The 19,708-nt window shown below is 37.1% G+C and overlaps 1 protein-coding gene across 8 annotated transcripts in view; it reads right to left on the reverse strand.

The window, feature by feature from the left end:
* Positions 1 to 1,066: 1,066 nt before the first annotated feature.
* Positions 1,067 to 19,708, reverse strand: part of LOC138683435 (polyadenylate-binding protein-interacting protein 1-like) — a 75,870-nt gene continuing 57,228 nt past the window's right edge. For 3 of the 8 annotated variants that reach the window (XM_069775211.1, XM_069775210.1, XM_069775203.1), the window contains 9 exons: positions 17,505 to 17,617; positions 15,567 to 15,678; positions 10,823 to 10,948; positions 10,481 to 10,528; positions 6,905 to 7,011; positions 5,392 to 5,509; positions 5,203 to 5,257; positions 4,508 to 4,601; positions 2,092 to 2,448 (listed from right to left, as the gene is read on the reverse strand). In XM_069775211.1, the coding sequence (XP_069631312.1) occupies positions 2,355 to 2,448; positions 4,508 to 4,601; positions 5,203 to 5,257; positions 5,392 to 5,509; positions 6,905 to 7,011; positions 10,481 to 10,528; positions 10,823 to 10,948; positions 15,567 to 15,678; positions 17,505 to 17,617 (867 nt within the window). In that variant the 3' untranslated portion in view covers positions 2,092 to 2,354. Of the gene's footprint in view, positions 1,874 to 2,091; positions 2,449 to 4,507; positions 4,602 to 5,202; positions 5,258 to 5,391; positions 5,510 to 6,904; positions 7,012 to 10,480; positions 10,529 to 10,822; positions 10,949 to 15,566; positions 15,679 to 17,504; positions 17,618 to 19,708 lie in introns of those variants that run through there. The other 5 variants (XM_069775204.1, XM_069775207.1, XM_069775206.1 and 2 more) reach the window with 5 other exon arrangements.

Below are 19,708 nucleotides of genomic sequence, written 5' to 3' on the forward strand. Positions count from 1 at the left end.
CGAGTTTTACTTCTTTTTCCTGATTTTCTCCCCCATCCCACTGGGTAGGGGGCAGTGAGTGAGCGGCTGCGTGGTGCTTAGTTGCTGGCTGGGGTTAAACCATGACACAGAGCATACATCTGGAGTCTGACAGCTACTTTTCAGGAAAAAGGACTGTACAAAAGATCAAAAGATGCAAAACTCAACACATAAGGCAGAGTCCCTTGAAGACACTATTACCTTACTATAATGCATATTTGAATTAAAAAAAAATTTTTAAAAAATCTTTTTCTTAAAAGCAAAAAAGACAATATAGTGGAAATTATACCAAATGAAATAAAGCTAGTTCAATTTTCTTTTCCAAAACTCCAACCTAAATGAGTGTGTTAAATAAACATCCAAAAAACAGTCAGTGCTCACTGTATTAGCAGACACACAAGTTATTTCACCAAACGAATAACAGAATTATTTACATGCATATTTGCAATGTGTTCTTTATAGTAGCTACCTTTTGGGAAATATTTCCCGTTTGGTTTTGGTAAGGGGCTCTACTCAGTCTAACCAATAACAGGTAAGAGGAAGAAGTACAACTGAGTTTGGCAACAACAACAATGGTGTATCCTAGGAAGACTAACATGATTATATGGGGTCAAAAAAGAGCAGTTGGCTTCAGAATGTTAACATTTATGAAATACATGAATTTACTCAAAATACAAAATTATAACAAACTATATAAAATAACTAGAAGAATGGAGAAAGTTACAAGGGTTGCTGGGAGGTTAGACATGTTAGATACCTTAAAAAAATATATCAAGCACTGCACATACTCTTGGAGAAGCATGGGTTAAAACATAACTATATTCATGTAGTCTTGAAGAACACAGCAAATTAAAGGATAGTTTTTGCTTGTAAAAGTTGAAAATAAGCTTACCTGAACCAAAGGTCTTGAAAGCACCCAACTTCCAAAATACTGCTGGCTTTTTCACATATCAACATATAACATGTTTATTCCGGTAAAGAGTCCAGATCTCACTCGTTTGTTTTAGAAGTGTCGCGGATGGAGTGACACACTTCACTCATGAGAGAGAAGTAGCAATATGTTTATTGATATAAAACAGCGATTTAACAAAGTTTGATAGTAAATGCGACAGTGGTTTAACAAGATTCGATGGCAAGGTTCACTTGATATTTACTGCACAGAGGACAGGGTCAGACAAAACTGTTGGGGAGATCCTCCCATTGAGTCACGAGGTTCAGAATGGATCCCCTTGCGTTCTAAACTCCTTCTCAGAGAGGATTCTCCTAGATCCACTCCTAGTCCCAGACTTGGTCAACGGTTTAAGTCTAAAGGACTATATATGCACAATCAATCCTTTATATCACTTAGCTTTCAAAATTTAGCATGCTATTAATCACTTACTGAGAACCTGTTGCAGCAAGGAATCTCTCAACCTCGAGAGGCATCCCTACTCAAGGGAAGATCCTGGCATGTATCCCACTGCCATGGAGGAGAGCTCAACAGGCCCTGGGCTGTCCACTATTTATGGAGTAAGATAATTGACTCAGTCATATTTGCATACTGACTACAGGTGTTAGTTTCTTCCAAATTTGGCTCGAGTCAGACATTGACCGGCATTGTGGTTAGGTGGGTGCATTGCTCAAATTAGCCCTTGTCTATTGTATTATCTGTGTCCCCTGAATCCACTTTGAGCCGGATACGACTGCCGCTGGTGGTTATCACTTGAGCAGGGTTACGGGAAATACAGGTCAGGTTGGGGGGGGGGGGGGAGCACACCGCCACAAAGAGAAAGGAAAAGGAAAAAAACCAAAACACCACACACACACACAAAACAAACCCTTCACAAACCACTTCTCATGATTTCATGATTGTGATCTACAGAAAAAAAAATTAAAAAAAAAATAATCCATATTTGGATCATATGCTCCTTATTTAAAAAAAAAAAATTAAATACCAGATCTTGTATATGGTAAAAAGGCTAAGTCCTAATGTATACTAAACCAAGCAAGCAATTAAATTTAGATCAAGTTATTCCTCCCCCCCCAGGAAATTTTTTGGGACAGTTCCCCATTAAATTTTCATTTCCATTATACTTTTAAAATCAATTTTATTGCAGCCAAAACATTGTTCATATACCTGTCCATAAAATAAACTATGATATATACACAACATTTTAAGTTACAGGGCATAAGTTTACAATTTTTGGCAGATTCTGTTTAACAAAATGGAAATTGTATAACTTTAGTTAGTACTTGGAGAAACTAAACTTCCTTATTTTGGTACAAATGTTTTGTGTCCCCCTGTATTCTAACCATACCTAAACTGGTTTAATAAACTAACATTAATGTGTAACATCTCACTGTTTTCTCTTATGTTCTGATTCTAGACAGAATTTTTCATATGCTTCTTCAATTTCTGGATCCATCTTGTCATCAAGGTCATGAAAATACCTAAAAAAAAAAAATATCAGATTTATGTACAGATTTTCAGAAACAGTAAATAGGTGAAATATTTATGTAGATGTCAAGAATAAAACAGAGCTTTATAAATAGTAGTTAACTATGACATTTACTAAAAGGGGATGAAGAAGAAAAAAGTATGGGTACTAGGAAAACAAACAGAAACCTCAAAGCAGCATAGATATGTACAAATTGCTACGGCGTTTGTCACCATTTTAGGTCATCTTATGCTGTCCACAGGTTGAGACAGAAATAGTTTCCAAGATGATAGAAAAATGCAATACAAGCTTTCGAAGATTTAATAATGCATTTGCACTGATGTATTTACAAAAAACATAATTAACATGATACTAGCATATTTTTGGTTGGTTAACATCCTAGTTCAAATACTGCATCAGCCATCTTGGTTGCACACTAGTCAGAAAAATATATTTATATAGAAAACCTGTATTCCTATTTGTTGATAGATGAAAGAAGGCAACCTTAATTTACTTCCCTTTTGCATCTGCATTATATTACCTTCTATCACATGGTAACCAGTCTTTCAGAAACGATCTGTCTCATTTAGGTCAGAGAAAAGACTGGATCCCATTAATGATAATCAATATTGCGCAGAATGAAGACTACTACAGAGTTTCAAAATAAAGCTGGGAAGTGATGGAGATCACTTAACAGCTTGCTTTCTCCTCACAGTTATTAGGAAGTAACTTGAGCGTTCCTTGTTTTCTCTAGGTCCAACTGGAGCGTTCATCACCATAAACTAGGACAACGGAGTTGTAACTTGAACATGATAGTGTATATAATTCTAAACAGTCTTAAAAAAGTCAGCAGCTATTGACTCTCAAAAAGTGTGCATTAGTTTCAGGTGCCTGGTTTATCATCTTCTGTGCCTTAGTTCCAAACAAGGGAATTGGCATACGCATTAAAGAAACAGTCTACACATTTTATTTGTTCCTTCTTTCCTGTAGAAGTATAGACTTGAGAAGGAACTCAACATAGAACCCTTCTCCCTGATGTCAGTCATGAGAAATAGCTGACAGAGGATCAGGATAGATTTGTCTAAGCTTTTCTTAAGCCTCCAACAAAGAAGGTTCCACAGTCACCTTGTATGAAGGTTGACTCACAATCTTCTACATGTCACTCTTCAGATTTGCTGTGTTTAACTGCTGTCTGTCTCCATTTTGCATTTAATTTGTTCTAAGCACAGCAGTTCATGAGGGTAGTTTTTTTCCACAGTAGGAGCTTGTTGATTTCTGATGACGTCTAATTTATCTTCCAAAGTTCCTGCAACTCCCCTCAACTAGGTGCCATCTAGAAGTTTTCTAATTTACTAACAAAAATATCAATCCAGACCAGCACTTTTATCACACATAAACACAACACTGAAAATGTTTTTGGGTATTAAATCATGACCTGAAAGTCCTCCTTCAACCAGATGAGTACAAAGCTCAGAGCAATTTTTTTTAAACTGTATTTCTTTCACTGGTTTCCTATCAAATTCTTATAAACCAGTATCAGAAAGTCAGACTATATTCCCATCTATTGCTTCCCCTTTTGCCATTAGGTTGCTTTTCTTGTTCTACAGGAATACTGAATAGCCATTTAATTGAGAGAATACTACTTATCCTGAGGAGAGAAACTTAACCACCTCCCTCAAAGACACTGAAAATTTTTTAATTATCTCTAGCTAGGATGTGTATGCACATCAGTCAAATTAATTCAGGTTGCCTCACTACCAACACTTGAAGGTCTGGTGCTTCATTTTGCTTGCAAATTTATTTTTTTTAAGTGCAGAAGAGAGAATGTTTGCACGTGTGCAAAAATATCTGAAATGTAATTGCCCTACTCAGTTGGATAAATATAAAGTTTGTTTCAAACTTATGTGATTGATTACAAACCAACTTACACTTGAACAAATACATAGTTTCCATTGTAGGGCTAAATAATATTATTTAGTTTCAGGTTTTGTCAAGATTTGATTCCTAAGTCTGCAGTAAAAATAGCTAGTGTTAAAAAACCCCAACAACTATCACTCAAAAAGAAAACATACTGATCTCCAGGTCCCGATAAATCTGTTCCATTTTCTTCATAATCTGGAAACAAATCCTCTCTTTCAAGCAGCTCTTGGTATTTTTCTTGGTAATCTGGCATAGTAAAAATGAGACCAAGTAATATATAAGACTAGTCCTCTAAATTAACATACATCTATACAGTTTGAAAATAGCCTATTTAATGAAACCATAAATGGCATAAAACATATTCTAGAAAAAACTCCTGCTACAGTGTTTTCTCAGGACATCAATCAACCTCTAAGAATGATACCTATCTTCCCAGAGAACTGTAAGGTAGTCACAGATGTCTTTACCTCAAATGATGTCATGCCATGTTGCACTCAGATTATAGAAAACAAAGAAACCAAGGAAGAAACAAACCCTTTTGCTACTAACAATGGACAAACAAAAGATTTCTGGCTTCCTGGAGAGACCAAGTGCTGAGGACTATGGTGCGAATTCTTCTGAACTATATGAACTCAAATGCACATTCTCCATCTCATTTACCTTCTTTTAATACAGAATAAGGCACATGTTATACAAAGCCAGGAATTCAGACGTAATTTTGTCTTTTAAGTTGTATGAGTTTCAGATATTTTAAGAACAACTTTTTATGTACTTCAACAGGACATAAACTTAAGTACAACTTTTTAAAGAAGATTGAGAAGACAGGTATACTAAGCTTGTGATGTACCTGGATCTGCTGCAGTGAAAGGAACGCCATCAGAAGTGTAAAATGTTGGTTCATTCTAAGAATAAAGTTATACAGTAAGTTATATGCGTTCAGAGAGGCAGCTGTTTGTAGCTTTCAGCAATGTGACTGTCTACGAATCAAGTTAAATTCACATTTAATTAAGGAACTGAAGTGTCAGTACATTCTTACCATAAAATAGTTTGGGTCATTTTCAGGGGTAGCTTCTGTATGTGGAGAAGTTCCATGAACTCTACCCCAGTTACTTGATCGTAGTTCTACTAGTTTCAGAAGCATATGCTTTACATCTCTGAAATAAACAGAAGCTCCACAAAAGTTAGAGTGTTTTGTGCTAAGCAATAATTGGGCTATATCTTGCATATACTAGATAGCTAAATCTCAAAAAAAGCTCCAAAAAGGACAAAATTTGGTCCAGTCTGCAGATAATTTTGAGTTAGGGTTTTTTTTCCCTGCAAGTCTAGATACTTTGTGTATCCCTCTCAATTATTAAACACTCTCTCCGCTTCCTCTGTGGTAAAGTAAGGTGTCCATATGAAATAGAAATTGCCATAGTTTTTAAATCAAGATACCAAACCTGCAGCACAAGTTGAGGAACAAATCCTTTTCTTATAAAAGGATAGTACTGAGGAAAACAGGGGGTGATCTTCAAATTGTATTTTAATCATCTAATTTATGCTCCTAACTTTAGCCCTCTAAATCACATTGAAATTCTGTAGTCAACAGTGAAAAGTAATGTCTCCAATACATTAGATGCCACCACCCATTTAATCCCTAAAATAAGAGAAATTGCTTTCTTCTTTTAAGCAAGTCTATGGAGAAAAGTTCAGTGAGTCTCATTAAGGAAAAAAAAAAAATTAAAAATACCTTCAGTTGTTTCCTCTATTAAAAGAGGTTCATGCTTCTCTGTCTTTGAAGCCTTGGGCTTGTGCTATCTATTTTCTCTGGTTCCTTAAGCAAGATTTTCCTCATCCTCCCTGGGAGGCAGCTAAATTACAACCAACAGATGCTACCAGCTACCTGCTGTCCTCCCTCCATATGGGAAGAGATCAGGTCACAGTGTTTGAACCCTCTATAGGTTTTTAGTAAGCTTGCAAGAATGAGGATGAAATACAGCAGAATAAGATAACCTCATGCATGCAGTTGATTGCAAATTGAGAAGCAGAATAAATTAGCCAACCACTCAATCTTTTCCAGCCTGTAGTAAGAACCTGCCAAAAAGGTACATTTTCCAGGAAAAAAAAAAAAAAAAAAAAAAAATTATTCCATTTTGCCCTTACATTTATAGTGATTTGTATACTATATTTAATGCTGTTAAATTCAGATTTTAAAAGTATAAACTATGAGATATTGCCACTATTCTATTTATACATGCTTTTAGAGCCTAAAGCACTTAAGGGTGATTTCAACACCTAAAGGGTTAAACAAACTACCACACACCACCATCTCATTAAGTGGAAGATGCATCTCTAGCAAAAGATAAACAAAACCAAAAATTAAACAAACACACACACCCCCAATTGAAAATTACTTTTTGTTACATGGGAAGTGACCCAAATATCACTTTACTTATCATAAATGAAAATTTTTAAGATAATGTTTTGGCCTGTTCATTATTCTTGAAGATTTTTTAAGGTGTTCTGTTTCGTATAAAAACAGAACACTGCACATAAATCTATCTTCTCACCTGCTACAGTTTGCATCCAACACAACATTTTCAATTCTCTGAATCATTTCCTCCATATCATTCTTTCCTTTTTCTTTCCAGGCATCTTCTAAAACTGAGCCTGTCAACTAAAGACAAGGGATTAATAATTTTTTTTTTTAAAAGCAAATTATAAAACTTCAAGAAACTGTTAACAGAAGAGATTCTGTAACAATCCCTAACATTTAGATGCATTGTGTGACTACCTGAGGGTTGAAGGTCCCAATCTCCTACATCTTTTTGCTAAACAGATTAATAGACCTTGTAAATAGTTTATTTTAGACTACAAACAGTATGGTAACTCTGTCCAACGTTTATGTTGCCTAGAAGTTCATAGCCACTTCCCTCCTTTCAGTCTTGAAACACGATTTTGAAACAACTCTCCAGCAATTTAATTACACTGTGAAACAGTCGCATTACAACAAAATGTATACATGTAACCATTTTTTTTTTTTAATATTGCAGTGATTTCTTGTGAAAAATCATCACACTTCTTCAGAAAGATGAAGTTGTGCATCAGTGGGACACAAAGATTGCATTTAACCATACTGTTACTTGGGTCACGTTGACACAGAAATATTGCAATATTCTGAATCCTGTTTGAAAGGACTAACAGCATTTATTAGATCTTAATTGCTTTAAGTATGTGCTATGAAAAAAAGAGACCATATTTTTGCAGATAATGCCACACACTTACCCAAGAATAACAATAGTTTAAGTAAGCTTTAGAAATACTTCAGTCAATATACCTAGCATCAGACATGCCAGAGAATTTCATCTGGGTGTATATAAGAGGAGCCAAGAATTATCTGACCAAGCCAGCCTGAAACTGAAGCTGCTGCTGAGAGAGCTTTAGCAGCAGACAGTCTAGAACTGCTGTGGATGAAAGCCTTTTCTGTTAAGAATAGGTACTTCATCGCCCAATAATTGAACAGTAAGAGATAAGAGTTAAACTAGGAAAAATTAGTTTGCCACTAAGGTGAGAGTTAGTAGCAATTCCTGATCTACTCATGTCCTGGTTTCAGCTGGGATAGAGTTAATTGTCTTCCTAGTAGCTGGTACAGTGCTATGTTTTTGAGTTCAGTATGAGAAGAATGTTGATAACACTGATGTTTTCAGTTGTTGCTCAGTAGTGTTTAGTCTCAAGTCAAGGATTTCTCAGCTTCTCATGCCCAGCCAGTGAGAAGGCTGGAGGGGCACAAGAAGTTGGGAGGGGACACAGCCAGGACAGCTGACCCAAAGTGGCCAAAGGGGTATTCCATACCATGTGACATCATGTCTAGTATATAAACTGGGGGGAGCGGGGGTGGGGGGATCGCCGCTCAGGGACTAACTGGGTGTCAATCGGCGGGTGGTGAGCAAGTGCATTGTGCATCACTTGTATATTCCAATCCTTTCATTATTGCTGTTGTTGTTTTATTAGTGTTATCATCATCATTATTAGTTTCTTCTTTTCTGTTCTTATCTCAACCCATGAGTTTTACTTCTTTTCCTGATTATCTCCCCCATCCCATTGGGTGGGGGGGGAAGTGAGTGAGCAGCTGCGTGGTGCTTAGTTGCTGGCTGGGGTTAAACCATGACAACTCAGCATAAATATTACCCGATCCAAAAATGCTTGGAATGGCACCTGATGATACAAAGGAATAAAACGCAAAGATAAAAGCAAGCATCTTGGTCAGCACTTGTTTCACATTCCCAGTTTTCTACTGTGGTCCTGCCTTGATACTAGGTAATTAGATAACAGCACCAAGAAGGTTTAATTAAAAATAAATATATTGCAAAGCAAATAGGTGAAAACCCTGTATCTATCACTATATTAAATGGAAAGGACAACAGGAGACATTTATTGCTTCAGTAGTGAAACTAAGGTTTCATGAGGTAGCCCTGTCTAGCTACAGATACACTCCAACATTTGTAGATACTTCGAGACATCAGAAAACACTTGCATTAAAAAAGCCAACCAACCCCAAACAAAAAATACACCCACAAAAAAACCCAAAACAAAAACCCCACAAAACTGTCTTTTATTCTGGAATGGACAGTGAAGTCAAATAAATATTTCTGTGAATATTCACAGAAATAGTGAGCCCTCCATCTTCTTTGGGGAACAATCAGAAAACACAGCAGCACTGGAAAGTTTCCTGATTTGTGTACTGTCTTTTTGACAGGTCCCTCAGGGAAGCACTTTCAACATAAGGATTGACCACAGGAGTGAATATGCTTGTTGAACACAACCTCACGCTTGCTGTGAAGCAATCTGCTTAAACATCCAAACTTCATTTGAAGGGCTTAAATTGGAGGATGTAAAACCTCTCTTTCCTATTCACCATATCAAAAGAAGTTCCCAGAACTGGAATTTAAGATAGAAGAGTCTGAAAAAAAATTATAGTAGGAGGAAGAATGAGGAAAACCAAACCAACCAACCACAAAAAAAACAGAAAAAACCCCTCCACAAAAATACTGTTTAGCTTTTGACCTTCATTCCTAAAATAAGCTGTTTTCCCAACTACAAGTATAACCATGGCTTGTGAAGATAAAAGTTTCTCCCTGCATAAAGCCTAATAATTTTTTTCCTAAGTAAAATTTAAGAGCAAAGAGGCTTGTCTTCATTGTGAAAGAGAAATATATTTCTACAGTAGTAATGATACAGACAATACAGTAGGAAATAACTGATATGAAGAACATTTTGCCACAAAAAAAAAGAAACAAACCTCAAGCGATAAAACCTAACTGCCAAGTGTTCTTCAGAACAGAGAATGTACCCAAAACCCCACATTCATTCAAGTTGGTTACAGTTTTCTCCCACACCAGAAGTGGCAAAGAGAGAGCTAAAGGGACTGCTTACTCCTTTGCACCTTGGCTTCAGTTCTACTGCTCTTATATGTACACAAATAGCCTTGCATTTTACTTTTAGAGTAGTATGTTACTTTTTTTTTTGTTTGCTCAATTTCATAATGGTACTACAAAAAAAAAAAAGTACAGCTTGCTCCACTAATGATGTAATGCATAAAACCCCATAAATATTTCCTCATTTGCAGTTGTTTCCTCCACTGCTCCCAAAGGTATGAAGGTACATCCATTGTCTCAAAAAGAAACATAATGAATGCTCCCTGCATACATTTCCTTGTCTAGTAGGGCAAAGCCTCTCCACTTTCTCTTCCCAATCTTCAAGCACTTCATTTAGATATGCAAAAATTCTCATCTTTCTGACAAGAAATACTTTCATAAGACACTGTCACCTACACTTTATGTGTTCCAGAAGCACAACCCACTGACTTTATGCATTGCTCATTTCTCTTTTGAGGCATCCAATTAAAGCATTTGCAGGGCATGGAAGCATATGAGCTGGACATCCAAGAATGACAGACAGTTGCTTAACTCCAATAATGTTCATACTGATTAAGAGACAAAACACTCCCTTCCCCTCCTTTTATCTAATAAATTCTGAATTTCTAATTACCCATAATTAGAAACCTCTCCATATTACTTCATTTAATTAGAGCTGTTAACCACATACTATAGCACTGACCTACAGAAGGAATTGTGTGATGTGGCTACCTCTGTTAGCCTGAATCTTGAATCTGTGGCCCAGGAATCCATTCTAGCCTGTGGCACAAAAAAATAGGCTTTCACTTGATTTTTTTTCTCCCTCCCACCAGTTCACTGTCAGCTATCATGTACTCTATTTTTACTTATCCCAGACGAAAAAAATTTCAAGAAGAAAAAAAAAAAAAAAGGATCTTAGTATTTGCATTTAAAATATATTATGATCTACATATAATTATATAAACAAGTAGTGCTTATGAGCTTCCCTCTTTCATTCAGGACTATGATGATATATTTAAAAAAAAAAAAACAACAACTTTTTTTTTTTTTCTTCTTTTAAAACTACTGTCTCACCTTCAGCAGTTTCACTGCACACATCAAATTATTATCCACAGGATTAGAGAAGAGCGCATTTAGCAATTGCCGAAGGCCTTCTTGAAGAATTTCTGCTCGCATTACCTGTCCCTTTGTTCCTTTAATCTGCAAAATATATTTAAAAAAACAAAACCAAACCATATTTAAAAGACTTAAGTTTTAGAAATTAATTTAGTCACATTTTCTCTCTCGAATGCTGTATGATTTGGTTTGTGATTAACATAGTTGAACTCTTCAGTTGGAAGAATATGCCAAATACCGTAACTATTCTAGAACACAGACTTTGAGTAGTATCCTTACTATTCTGACATATACATAACAATGCTTGTCTAGCATTTTGTTTCCTTGCTAATAAATTGCTAAGAAAAGCTGCAAAATGCCTGGCAAGTGGTCCACATCTTCCCAAATTCTCAGAATCCTATGCTCTTCCCCATCCTACGTTATACATTCTCTACAGCTGTAGAGTAGCTTACTTCTTCTAGAAGGCACTCTTTATAAATTTAAAAATTATAGAAAATGGTTTAAAAATAAATGGTATACTCCAAACTGGGCAACTCCTCCTCCCCCAAACCCTTTGGAAAGCTTCCTTTTTACTTCTAGCAAGTGAAAATTAGATTTCAAGGCCCACTTATGAACAAAAATGGAAGAGTCAGAGAGTTTTCTTTCCTCATGCCAGCAGAACATTTTTATAGTGCCTGCTTAAATCAAATCTTTGAAATAATCCAGTGAAAAATATATTTTTAAGGACACTACAGCAGTCAGTGACCTTATTGAACTCACAGGTATAAGAGTCAAAGAATTTTTATGTGTACATACACTTTTCTGTACATATCAGATACAAAAAACTGATCTAAATACAAGATTTCATGCTTCATGCATAAGTCAAGGACTGAACCTTCAGAAGAAATCTCTTTAAAGGTCTGCATTTTTAATTGCTCATTTTGAAGATTCCCATACTTCCTCAAGCATTTGATGGGTTATTGATCCTGACCTGCTTCTGCTAGGTTGTAACATTTCCTATGTTGGTTAAGTGTAGTAATCTGGTGGTTTTACCAGTGTCCTGGTTTCAGCTGGGATGTAGTTAGCTGTCTTCCTAGTAGCTGGTACAGTGCTATGTTTTGAGTTCAGTATGTGAAGAATGTTGATAACACTGATGTTTTCAGTTGTTGCTCAGTAGTGTTTAGACTACAGTCAAGGATTTTTCAGCTTCTCATGCCCAGCCAGGGCACCTGACCCAAACTGGCCAACAGTGTATTCCATACCATGTGATGTCCCATCTAGTTTAGGAACTGGGAAGTGGGGGGGGCAGGGATTCGCCGCTTGGGGACTGGCTGGGTGTCGGTCGGCGGGTGGTGAGCAATTGCCCTGCGCATCATTTGTACATTTCAATCCTTTTATTACTACTGTTGTCATTTTATTAGTGTTATCATTATCATTATTAGTTTCTTCTTTTCTGTTCTATTAAATCGTTCTTATCTCAACCCAGGAGTTTTACTTCTTTTCCTGATTTTCTCCCCCATCCCACTGGATGGGGGGGGAGTGAGTGAGCGGCTGCATGGTGCTTAGTTGCTGGCTGGGGTTAAACCACGACAGTCCTTTTGGCACCCAACGTGGGGCACGAAGGGTTGAGATAACGACAAACCTGACCAGAGCTTGTTAAAACAAATTTGTTCTAAGCATTCATTATGTTGATTTATGCATTCTTAGAGTTGTTGCTCTGGTTTTTAAGGCTCTGTTATGTATCACCTCGCTTGCTGTATGTAGTTCCTCTTCTACTGCTTATCATCCGTGGGAGGTGGTTTTCGCTTTGATGTATGGTATAACTCTGGTTTATGGTATGATAAAGTCATCAGCTGTGGGATTAATCCGGTATTTGCACTTAGCATTGTCACCTTTATACTGCGGGAGCCATCTGTGGGAAACTATTAATAATTATACCATTTACCTTTCCTCCATGGAAAAAGGTATTCAATATCTGAGGGAATTAGCTGTGCTAGAGACGATCCATCATGACCCGGACAACCCACAATTACCCAAAGATCCAGACGAAGTCCAATGCACTCGACCCATGTGGCGGAAGTTTGTACGGACCGCACCATCATCCTATGCCAATGCATTGGCAATAATGGCCTGGAAGGATGAAGAGGCACCGACAGTGGAGGAAGTGGCTCGCCAACTCCGTCAATACGAAGAAAATCTCTCCTCCTCCCTACAAGCCTGCATTGCAGCTGTGGAGAAGCTGTCCGAGGATGTCCAACAAATCAAAGAGGATATGTCCTACTCCACACGTGTAAGGACCAATGTCTCAGCTATTAGGAGTGAGCGCTCCTCTTCCCGAGAGAGAATATAGAAGGTACACACCGCGAGGTGCCCTGTGGTTTTACCTATGTGATCATGGAGAGGACATGAGGAAATGGGACGGAAAACCTACCTCGGTCCTAAATGCACGGGTACGTGAACTGCGAGGAAAAACCACCACAAAAGGGGATTCTACCAGGAAAAATGCCGCTCCAGTTTCCAAACAGAGTAGATGGGCTCGAGATTGAGGGGTGGACCTGACCATGGACACTATCGCGCAGGTTATCCATGAATGTGAAACATGTGCTGCAATTAAGCAAGCCAAGCGGTTAAAGCCCCTGTGGTATGGAGGGCGATGGCTGAAATATAAATTTGGGGAAGCCTGGCAGATTGACTATATCACACTCCCACAAACTCGCCAAGGCAAGCGCTATGTGCTTACAATGGTGGAAGCAACCACCGGATGGCTGGAAACATATTCTGTACCCCATGCCACTGCCCGGAACACTATCCTGGGCCTTGAGAAGCAGGTCTTGTGGCGACATGGCACCCCAGAAAGAATTGAGTCAGACAATGGGACTCATTTCCGAAACAACCTCATAGACACCTGGGCCAAAGAGCATGGCATTGAGTGGGTGTATCATATCCCCTATCATGCACCAGCCTCTGGGAAAATTGAGCCATACAATGGACTGTTAAAGACTACATTGAGAGCAATGGGGGGCGGAACTTTCAAACATTGGGATACACATTTAGCAAAAGCCACCTGGGTAGTCAACACCAGAGGATCTGCCAATCGGAGTGGCCCTGCCCAATCAGAATTTTTACATACTGTAGAAGGGGATAAAGTCCCTGTAGTGCACATGAAAAATATGTTAGGGAAAACAGTCTGGGTTACTCCTGCCTCAGGCAAAGGTAAACCCATTCGTGGGATTGCTTTTGCTCAAGGGCCTGGGTGCACTTGGTGGGTGATGCGAAAAGATGGGGAAGTCTGATGTGTGCCTCAAGGGGATTTGATTTTAGGTGAAAATAGCCAGAATTAAACTGTATGATATTAGTTGCTATATAACCCTGCTACTGTATGTTATCATTACTATAATTGTTACATGCTATATCCATAGTACTATAGTAAGAATCACTTGGATCAAGCAAGAAAGAACTGTGATAAAACTGAGCAAAGCGCAGTAGAGGTGGATCCAGAACTGACTCCAGCATGCAACAATCCAACGGTGCACACCATCCTCCTGCTGCACCAAATGTCACCTGCTCGTCACACCGCACTGAAGCCCAATTCTGCTCTACCGACCGAGAGGACTTTGCACCATCCCTCCTGCTCAGACAGACTGGTATGACAGATGGAGCCCAGAGTCAGAAACTAAATGAACTCAACGAACATTTTATGAACATAAAGAACTAAAGAACTGATATCTCTGTGTGTGTATACTTTTATATATATATATATATATATCATTGTTCATATGTCTCAAAGGGATGGAAAGGTGGTGATGATTGATCGGAATGTAACTAAAGGTATGGGAACTGAGCATGACGTCAATGGTATAGAATAAGGGGTGGATACTGTCCTGGTTTCAGCTGGGATGTAGTTAGCTGTCTTCCTAGTAGCTGGTACAGTGCTATGTTTTGAGTTCAGTATGGGAAGAATGTTGATAACACTGATGTTTTCAGTTGTTGCTCAGTAGTGTTTAGACTACAGTCAAGGATTTTTCAGCTTCTCATGCCCAGCCAGGGCACCTGACCCAAACTGGCCAACAGTGTATTCCATACCATGTGATGTCCCATCTAGTTTAGGAACTGGGAAGTGGGGGGGGGCAGGGATTCGCCGCTTGGGGACTGGCTGGGTGTCAGTCGGCGGGTGGTGAGCAATTGCCCTGTGCATCATTTGTACATTTCAATCCTTTTATTACTACTGTTGTCATTTTATTAGTGTTATCATTATTAGTTTCTTCTTTTCTGTTCTATTAAATCGTTCTTATCTCAACCCAGGAGTTTTACTTCTTTTCCTGATTTTCTCCCCCATCCCACTGGATGGGGGGGGAGTGAGTGAGCGGCTGCGTGGTGCTTAGTTGCTGGCTGGGGTTAAACCACGACAACCAGACAAAAGAAAATACCAAAAGCTTCATTCCAAAGGTGGTTTATGGTTGGTTCTTTTTGTGAATTCTTACACTTTTTTTTTTTTTATATTTATACATTTCTCTTCTGATGATCTTGTCCTTTTTTTGTTTGTCTGTTTCTTGGACACACATTATAATGAAACTGTTCTAAAGTTCTTCTACTTTATTCCCCTCTCCCTTTAAAAAAACAAAACAAACCAAAAACCACACACCTCAAACGATATTCCATTTTAGTGTTTACCTAAACACAACAAAAATTAATGAAGAACCATCTGACACAACTTTCTTCTTACCTCTAGGTTAAGGTAAAGTTCAGCTAAGAACAACACAAAGGCATGAAATTGTTTTCGAGTAGTCTCATCTCCTTTGGCAGCTTCATCTCTGTTTTCATATTCTGTTCGACACCTGAAAACATTAAAACAAAAATCATATAATCTGTAGACATCCCAACATATGTAATGTTACTTATTTAGTAGAATGCTAAGAACTTATTCACTGCATTAAAACTGTTAAATGCTGAATGCTAGGAAGTATGATTTGTGAAGGAAGTGAGAGGACTTCGCAAAGACAATGTGGATTTTTTTCCTCTAGATGAATACATATGACTCCATGATTGTGTTTTCAAGCACTGAGATATCCGAGACAGCAAAATGAAATAGAGCAAATTGCAACATGTAAAAGACAGTTACACAATTTATATAATAGAATATGGGTCCAGGAAGTTTAACATAGGCAGCCAAACATCAACAGAAATAAAAAGTAGGTATACTCTGAAAGACATTTTCCCCCTTTCAGGGTGCTGCCCACATTGTCTTAGATGCCTTTACACTTATTCGATAAATACTTTATCCCACCATTTTAAGGGACAGTGATGCATAATTTAAATATAAATGCAAATGCTGAGGATTAAGATAACATGGCAGTGAGGTAATTTTCTAGTATTCAACAATGGTGTCAAAAATATACACATTTACATAGCAGTTCAAAAACAAATTAAAAAATATTTGAAATAAAAAGGAAAGCAAGACAACCTCCAATGTATTCTCAATGGTTATGTAATAGATTAAGAAATACCTGAGAAACTGAAAAATCTAAGGAGTTGAAATAAAAAATTTGAAGTAGAAACTTGGGCTGAGAAACAGGAGTTCTCTGTATTCATATTGTTAGTTTGTTTATCTCCCTCTTCCTTCCCCCCCAATTCCATCCATATTGGCAATAAAAACATAAGCAACTTTAAATTTATGGCTTCAGGGTGCTAAAAGGAATGTTATCTATTGGGTTGGCTTTAAAACCAGGAATCAAATAATCCAACATTAACAGGGATTTCCTTCATGGTATTGTTCAAGTAACAAACATAGTTGAAAAAAACCAAAACCACACAAAATAAAAGTGATAATTTTGAAGGCAAAAAGGCTCAGAAATTCAGCTTCTCCATAAGGTACTGCTCCCAATTAAAAGATAATCAAAATGCATTGCTGTTAAGTTTATCATGCTTTTGCTCCTAAACATAGATAGACTAAGTGAAACTTATTTTAAAATAAGAAGCAAGTCTGAAGCTTAGAAAGCCAAAAGTCCTTAAAGAAAAAAGGCTAATTTCTAAAGAATTCTGAAGTGTACTACTCCTTCAAATGTCATACAGTAAGATTTAAAAAGAAAATACATCAATTTAAAAAATGTTGCATCTTTGTCAACTATGAAGTCTAATCATTATTAAACCGTAAGCCCCCAAATTCTGTAGTAACTGAAAATTGAAGAAATTTATCCTTCTGGATTTTATGCATCTACTTCATAGGTGTAAAGTCAGTTAGCCAATCAATGAATAAACCTTACACAGCAACTCCAGCCAGAAAAGTAATTAAAGAAAAAACACAATGAAATAAGTCCTGGCAAGAGTCAAAGGACAAGTACAGTACATATATGTGCATTTAGTATACTTTTAAAGTTGACTAGCTTTCAAATTTACCCTGTAATTCAGTATCAGCCTAATATACTTGGTTCAAAAGAGCCTACAGAACCCCAAATTGAGTCCTATTTCCATATTAAAAAATATAAAAATATTTTAAAATATATGTATTCGATATCCAGTACATACCTGCACTTTAATAATCCTCAATCTAAACTTCTATTTTAAATATATACCTCTTTGCATGCTATGTTAAGAGTTACATACAAAAGAGGAAGACACTTAACCTGAGAAAGTAAGGGGCTTAAAATGACATGCTGATACTGACCTTTGAAGTAACAACTGTCGGAAGTTCCCACTTTGCGGACTAATGGTTAGATGGTGAGATAGATAGTTACACAACCGTGCTCCCATGTAGGAAAAATTTGGGACAGATGTGGCCTTCCAAAATAAAAGTGGAAAAATAAATTAGTCATAAAAGCCATGATTAGGTTATCAGGAAATATCTTTAAAAGCTTTTTGGAAAACTGTGTTTAACAACAGTTGACTAGACAGTTGAAGAGCAGAAGATTAATAATTACTATTTCTCATGTTAATTTTTGTAATCTCATCAACACTTTGCTATATGCATTTCAGCACTTAAAAGTTCATTATACTGTGATTTTGTGGCTTTAAGAAAAACAACCACCATTATGCCATGTGACCTCAATTCTACTTCTCCATTGTGACCTACACCAAAGAGTGTCTGAAAGTCACTTACAAACTATTTATACCAAAAAAAAGAAGGAAAAAAAAAATCAACAGTGGACATTAAGACACTTTTTCAAGGACATGCACTCTCTCAAGGAGCAATGAGTGCATTAAAACAAAATAAATAAATCACCTTCATTCAGTCTAAGTGCTTTTTATCCCAAAATCTATTTTTGGCAATAGCAAATGCCCAGGGAAAGAGCACAAGAACATGACAAGTAAAGATAAATACTTCCTCCTGTACATGCTCCAACAAACTGCAGAATAGCAAACTCCTGATTCAGATATTAAAACTGTATCATTACAGTTAATAGCTCTTGATGGGTCCTTTTTTCTAAAGCAAATACTGTTACCGTTGAACATTTATACTTTTATCATCTAAAAACAGGTGGTGGCAATGAAATTCCACAACATAAGTTACACACTGTCTGAAAAATATTTTGCTTTAAATCTGATACTTGAAAATTCCAAGAGGTGGAAAAAGTAATTGGGAATTCATTAGTGTCTACATTCAACCTCTCTTAGAACTTAAAGCAGAACATCCCCTTATTTTGGCAATTTATTACTGTTCATTTGTTTTGAACTCTCTTCTAATAAGACTTGAATTTGAGATTATTTCTCAAATACAGCTTCAGGGAAAAGAGGCTCTGGTCTAAGTAACTCAATCAGCTCTGCCAAAAAAACCCCAGGGATACTAAGAATTCATTAAACTTATCCTTTGGCTTTATCATCTTTGAACATTCCTTTTACATCTTGATCATCTATCAGTGCTATAGATGTGCTTGCATGCTTCTGCTTCTAACATGTTTGAAAAAAGCATCTTGCTGTTAGCATGTCAATGTATTATAGCTAGTTACCTCCTACAGGCAGAGGAAAATATACACTCAATGTAACTGTTCTATGTGCATAATGTTGCTGGAAAGAACTGAGGTATCTTTGGAAGATACAACAAATTTAAATTATTAAGATAACCAAATCGACTTCAGTTTCCAGTAAAGAGGCACGTGAAATAGCTAATGAGCTTTTTGGTGCTTTGGTTCAATCAGTTGCTTGGACTAGAAGAGGTGCCCCTCTTTTAATAAGGCAAAATACATCACTTAAATTACACTTCTCTTTCCTAAAACAAAAGAAAACAAGCCCACCAAAAACCATCACAAAACAAAACAAACCTACAAAAAACCCCACCAAAACACCACACAACCAAAACCCATAACTTCTTCAAACCTCATCTGTGTTTTTCTAAACCATTATCTTCCCAATTAGCTGGTCTGTATTTGTGGTTGCATCATATACTGAAACAATTCAATTTGGGGTATTATGACCTGGCATAGTACACAGAGACCAAAGAAAACCACCTCATATCATCTTAATAACCAATCATTATAGTGCAATAATGCCTTCCCTGAATTATTGTTGCTTGGTAATCCCATCTTATTTCCAACTCAAAAAAAGTCATAATCTAAGCATGAAGGCTAGTCTACCAATATGTATCTTGAGAAATTTTAGTTGCTGTAACAGCAACAATCCACTGTATTAACTAGACAACAGTCAAGATTCTTAAGCCATGAAGCCAGAGTGTTCAGCTTTTGGAAAACAAGAGAACTGGCACTTCATTCTGTTGAGACATAAATGGATTAGGAAGAATGGGGGAAGTAGATAATTAATTCTTATAGACAGGCTAAGATACCCAATACCCAGATGAAGGAAAGACTGTACAGGACTTGGGTTTCTTTCATTTTAGCCTTTTTCCTTCACAAATCTAACATCTGTAAATCTGCTCAA

The sequence above is a fragment of the Haliaeetus albicilla genome, chromosome W (assembly GCF_947461875.1).
Source record: "Haliaeetus albicilla chromosome W, bHalAlb1.1, whole genome shotgun sequence".
Taxonomy (NCBI): domain Eukaryota; kingdom Metazoa; phylum Chordata; class Aves; order Accipitriformes; family Accipitridae; genus Haliaeetus; species Haliaeetus albicilla.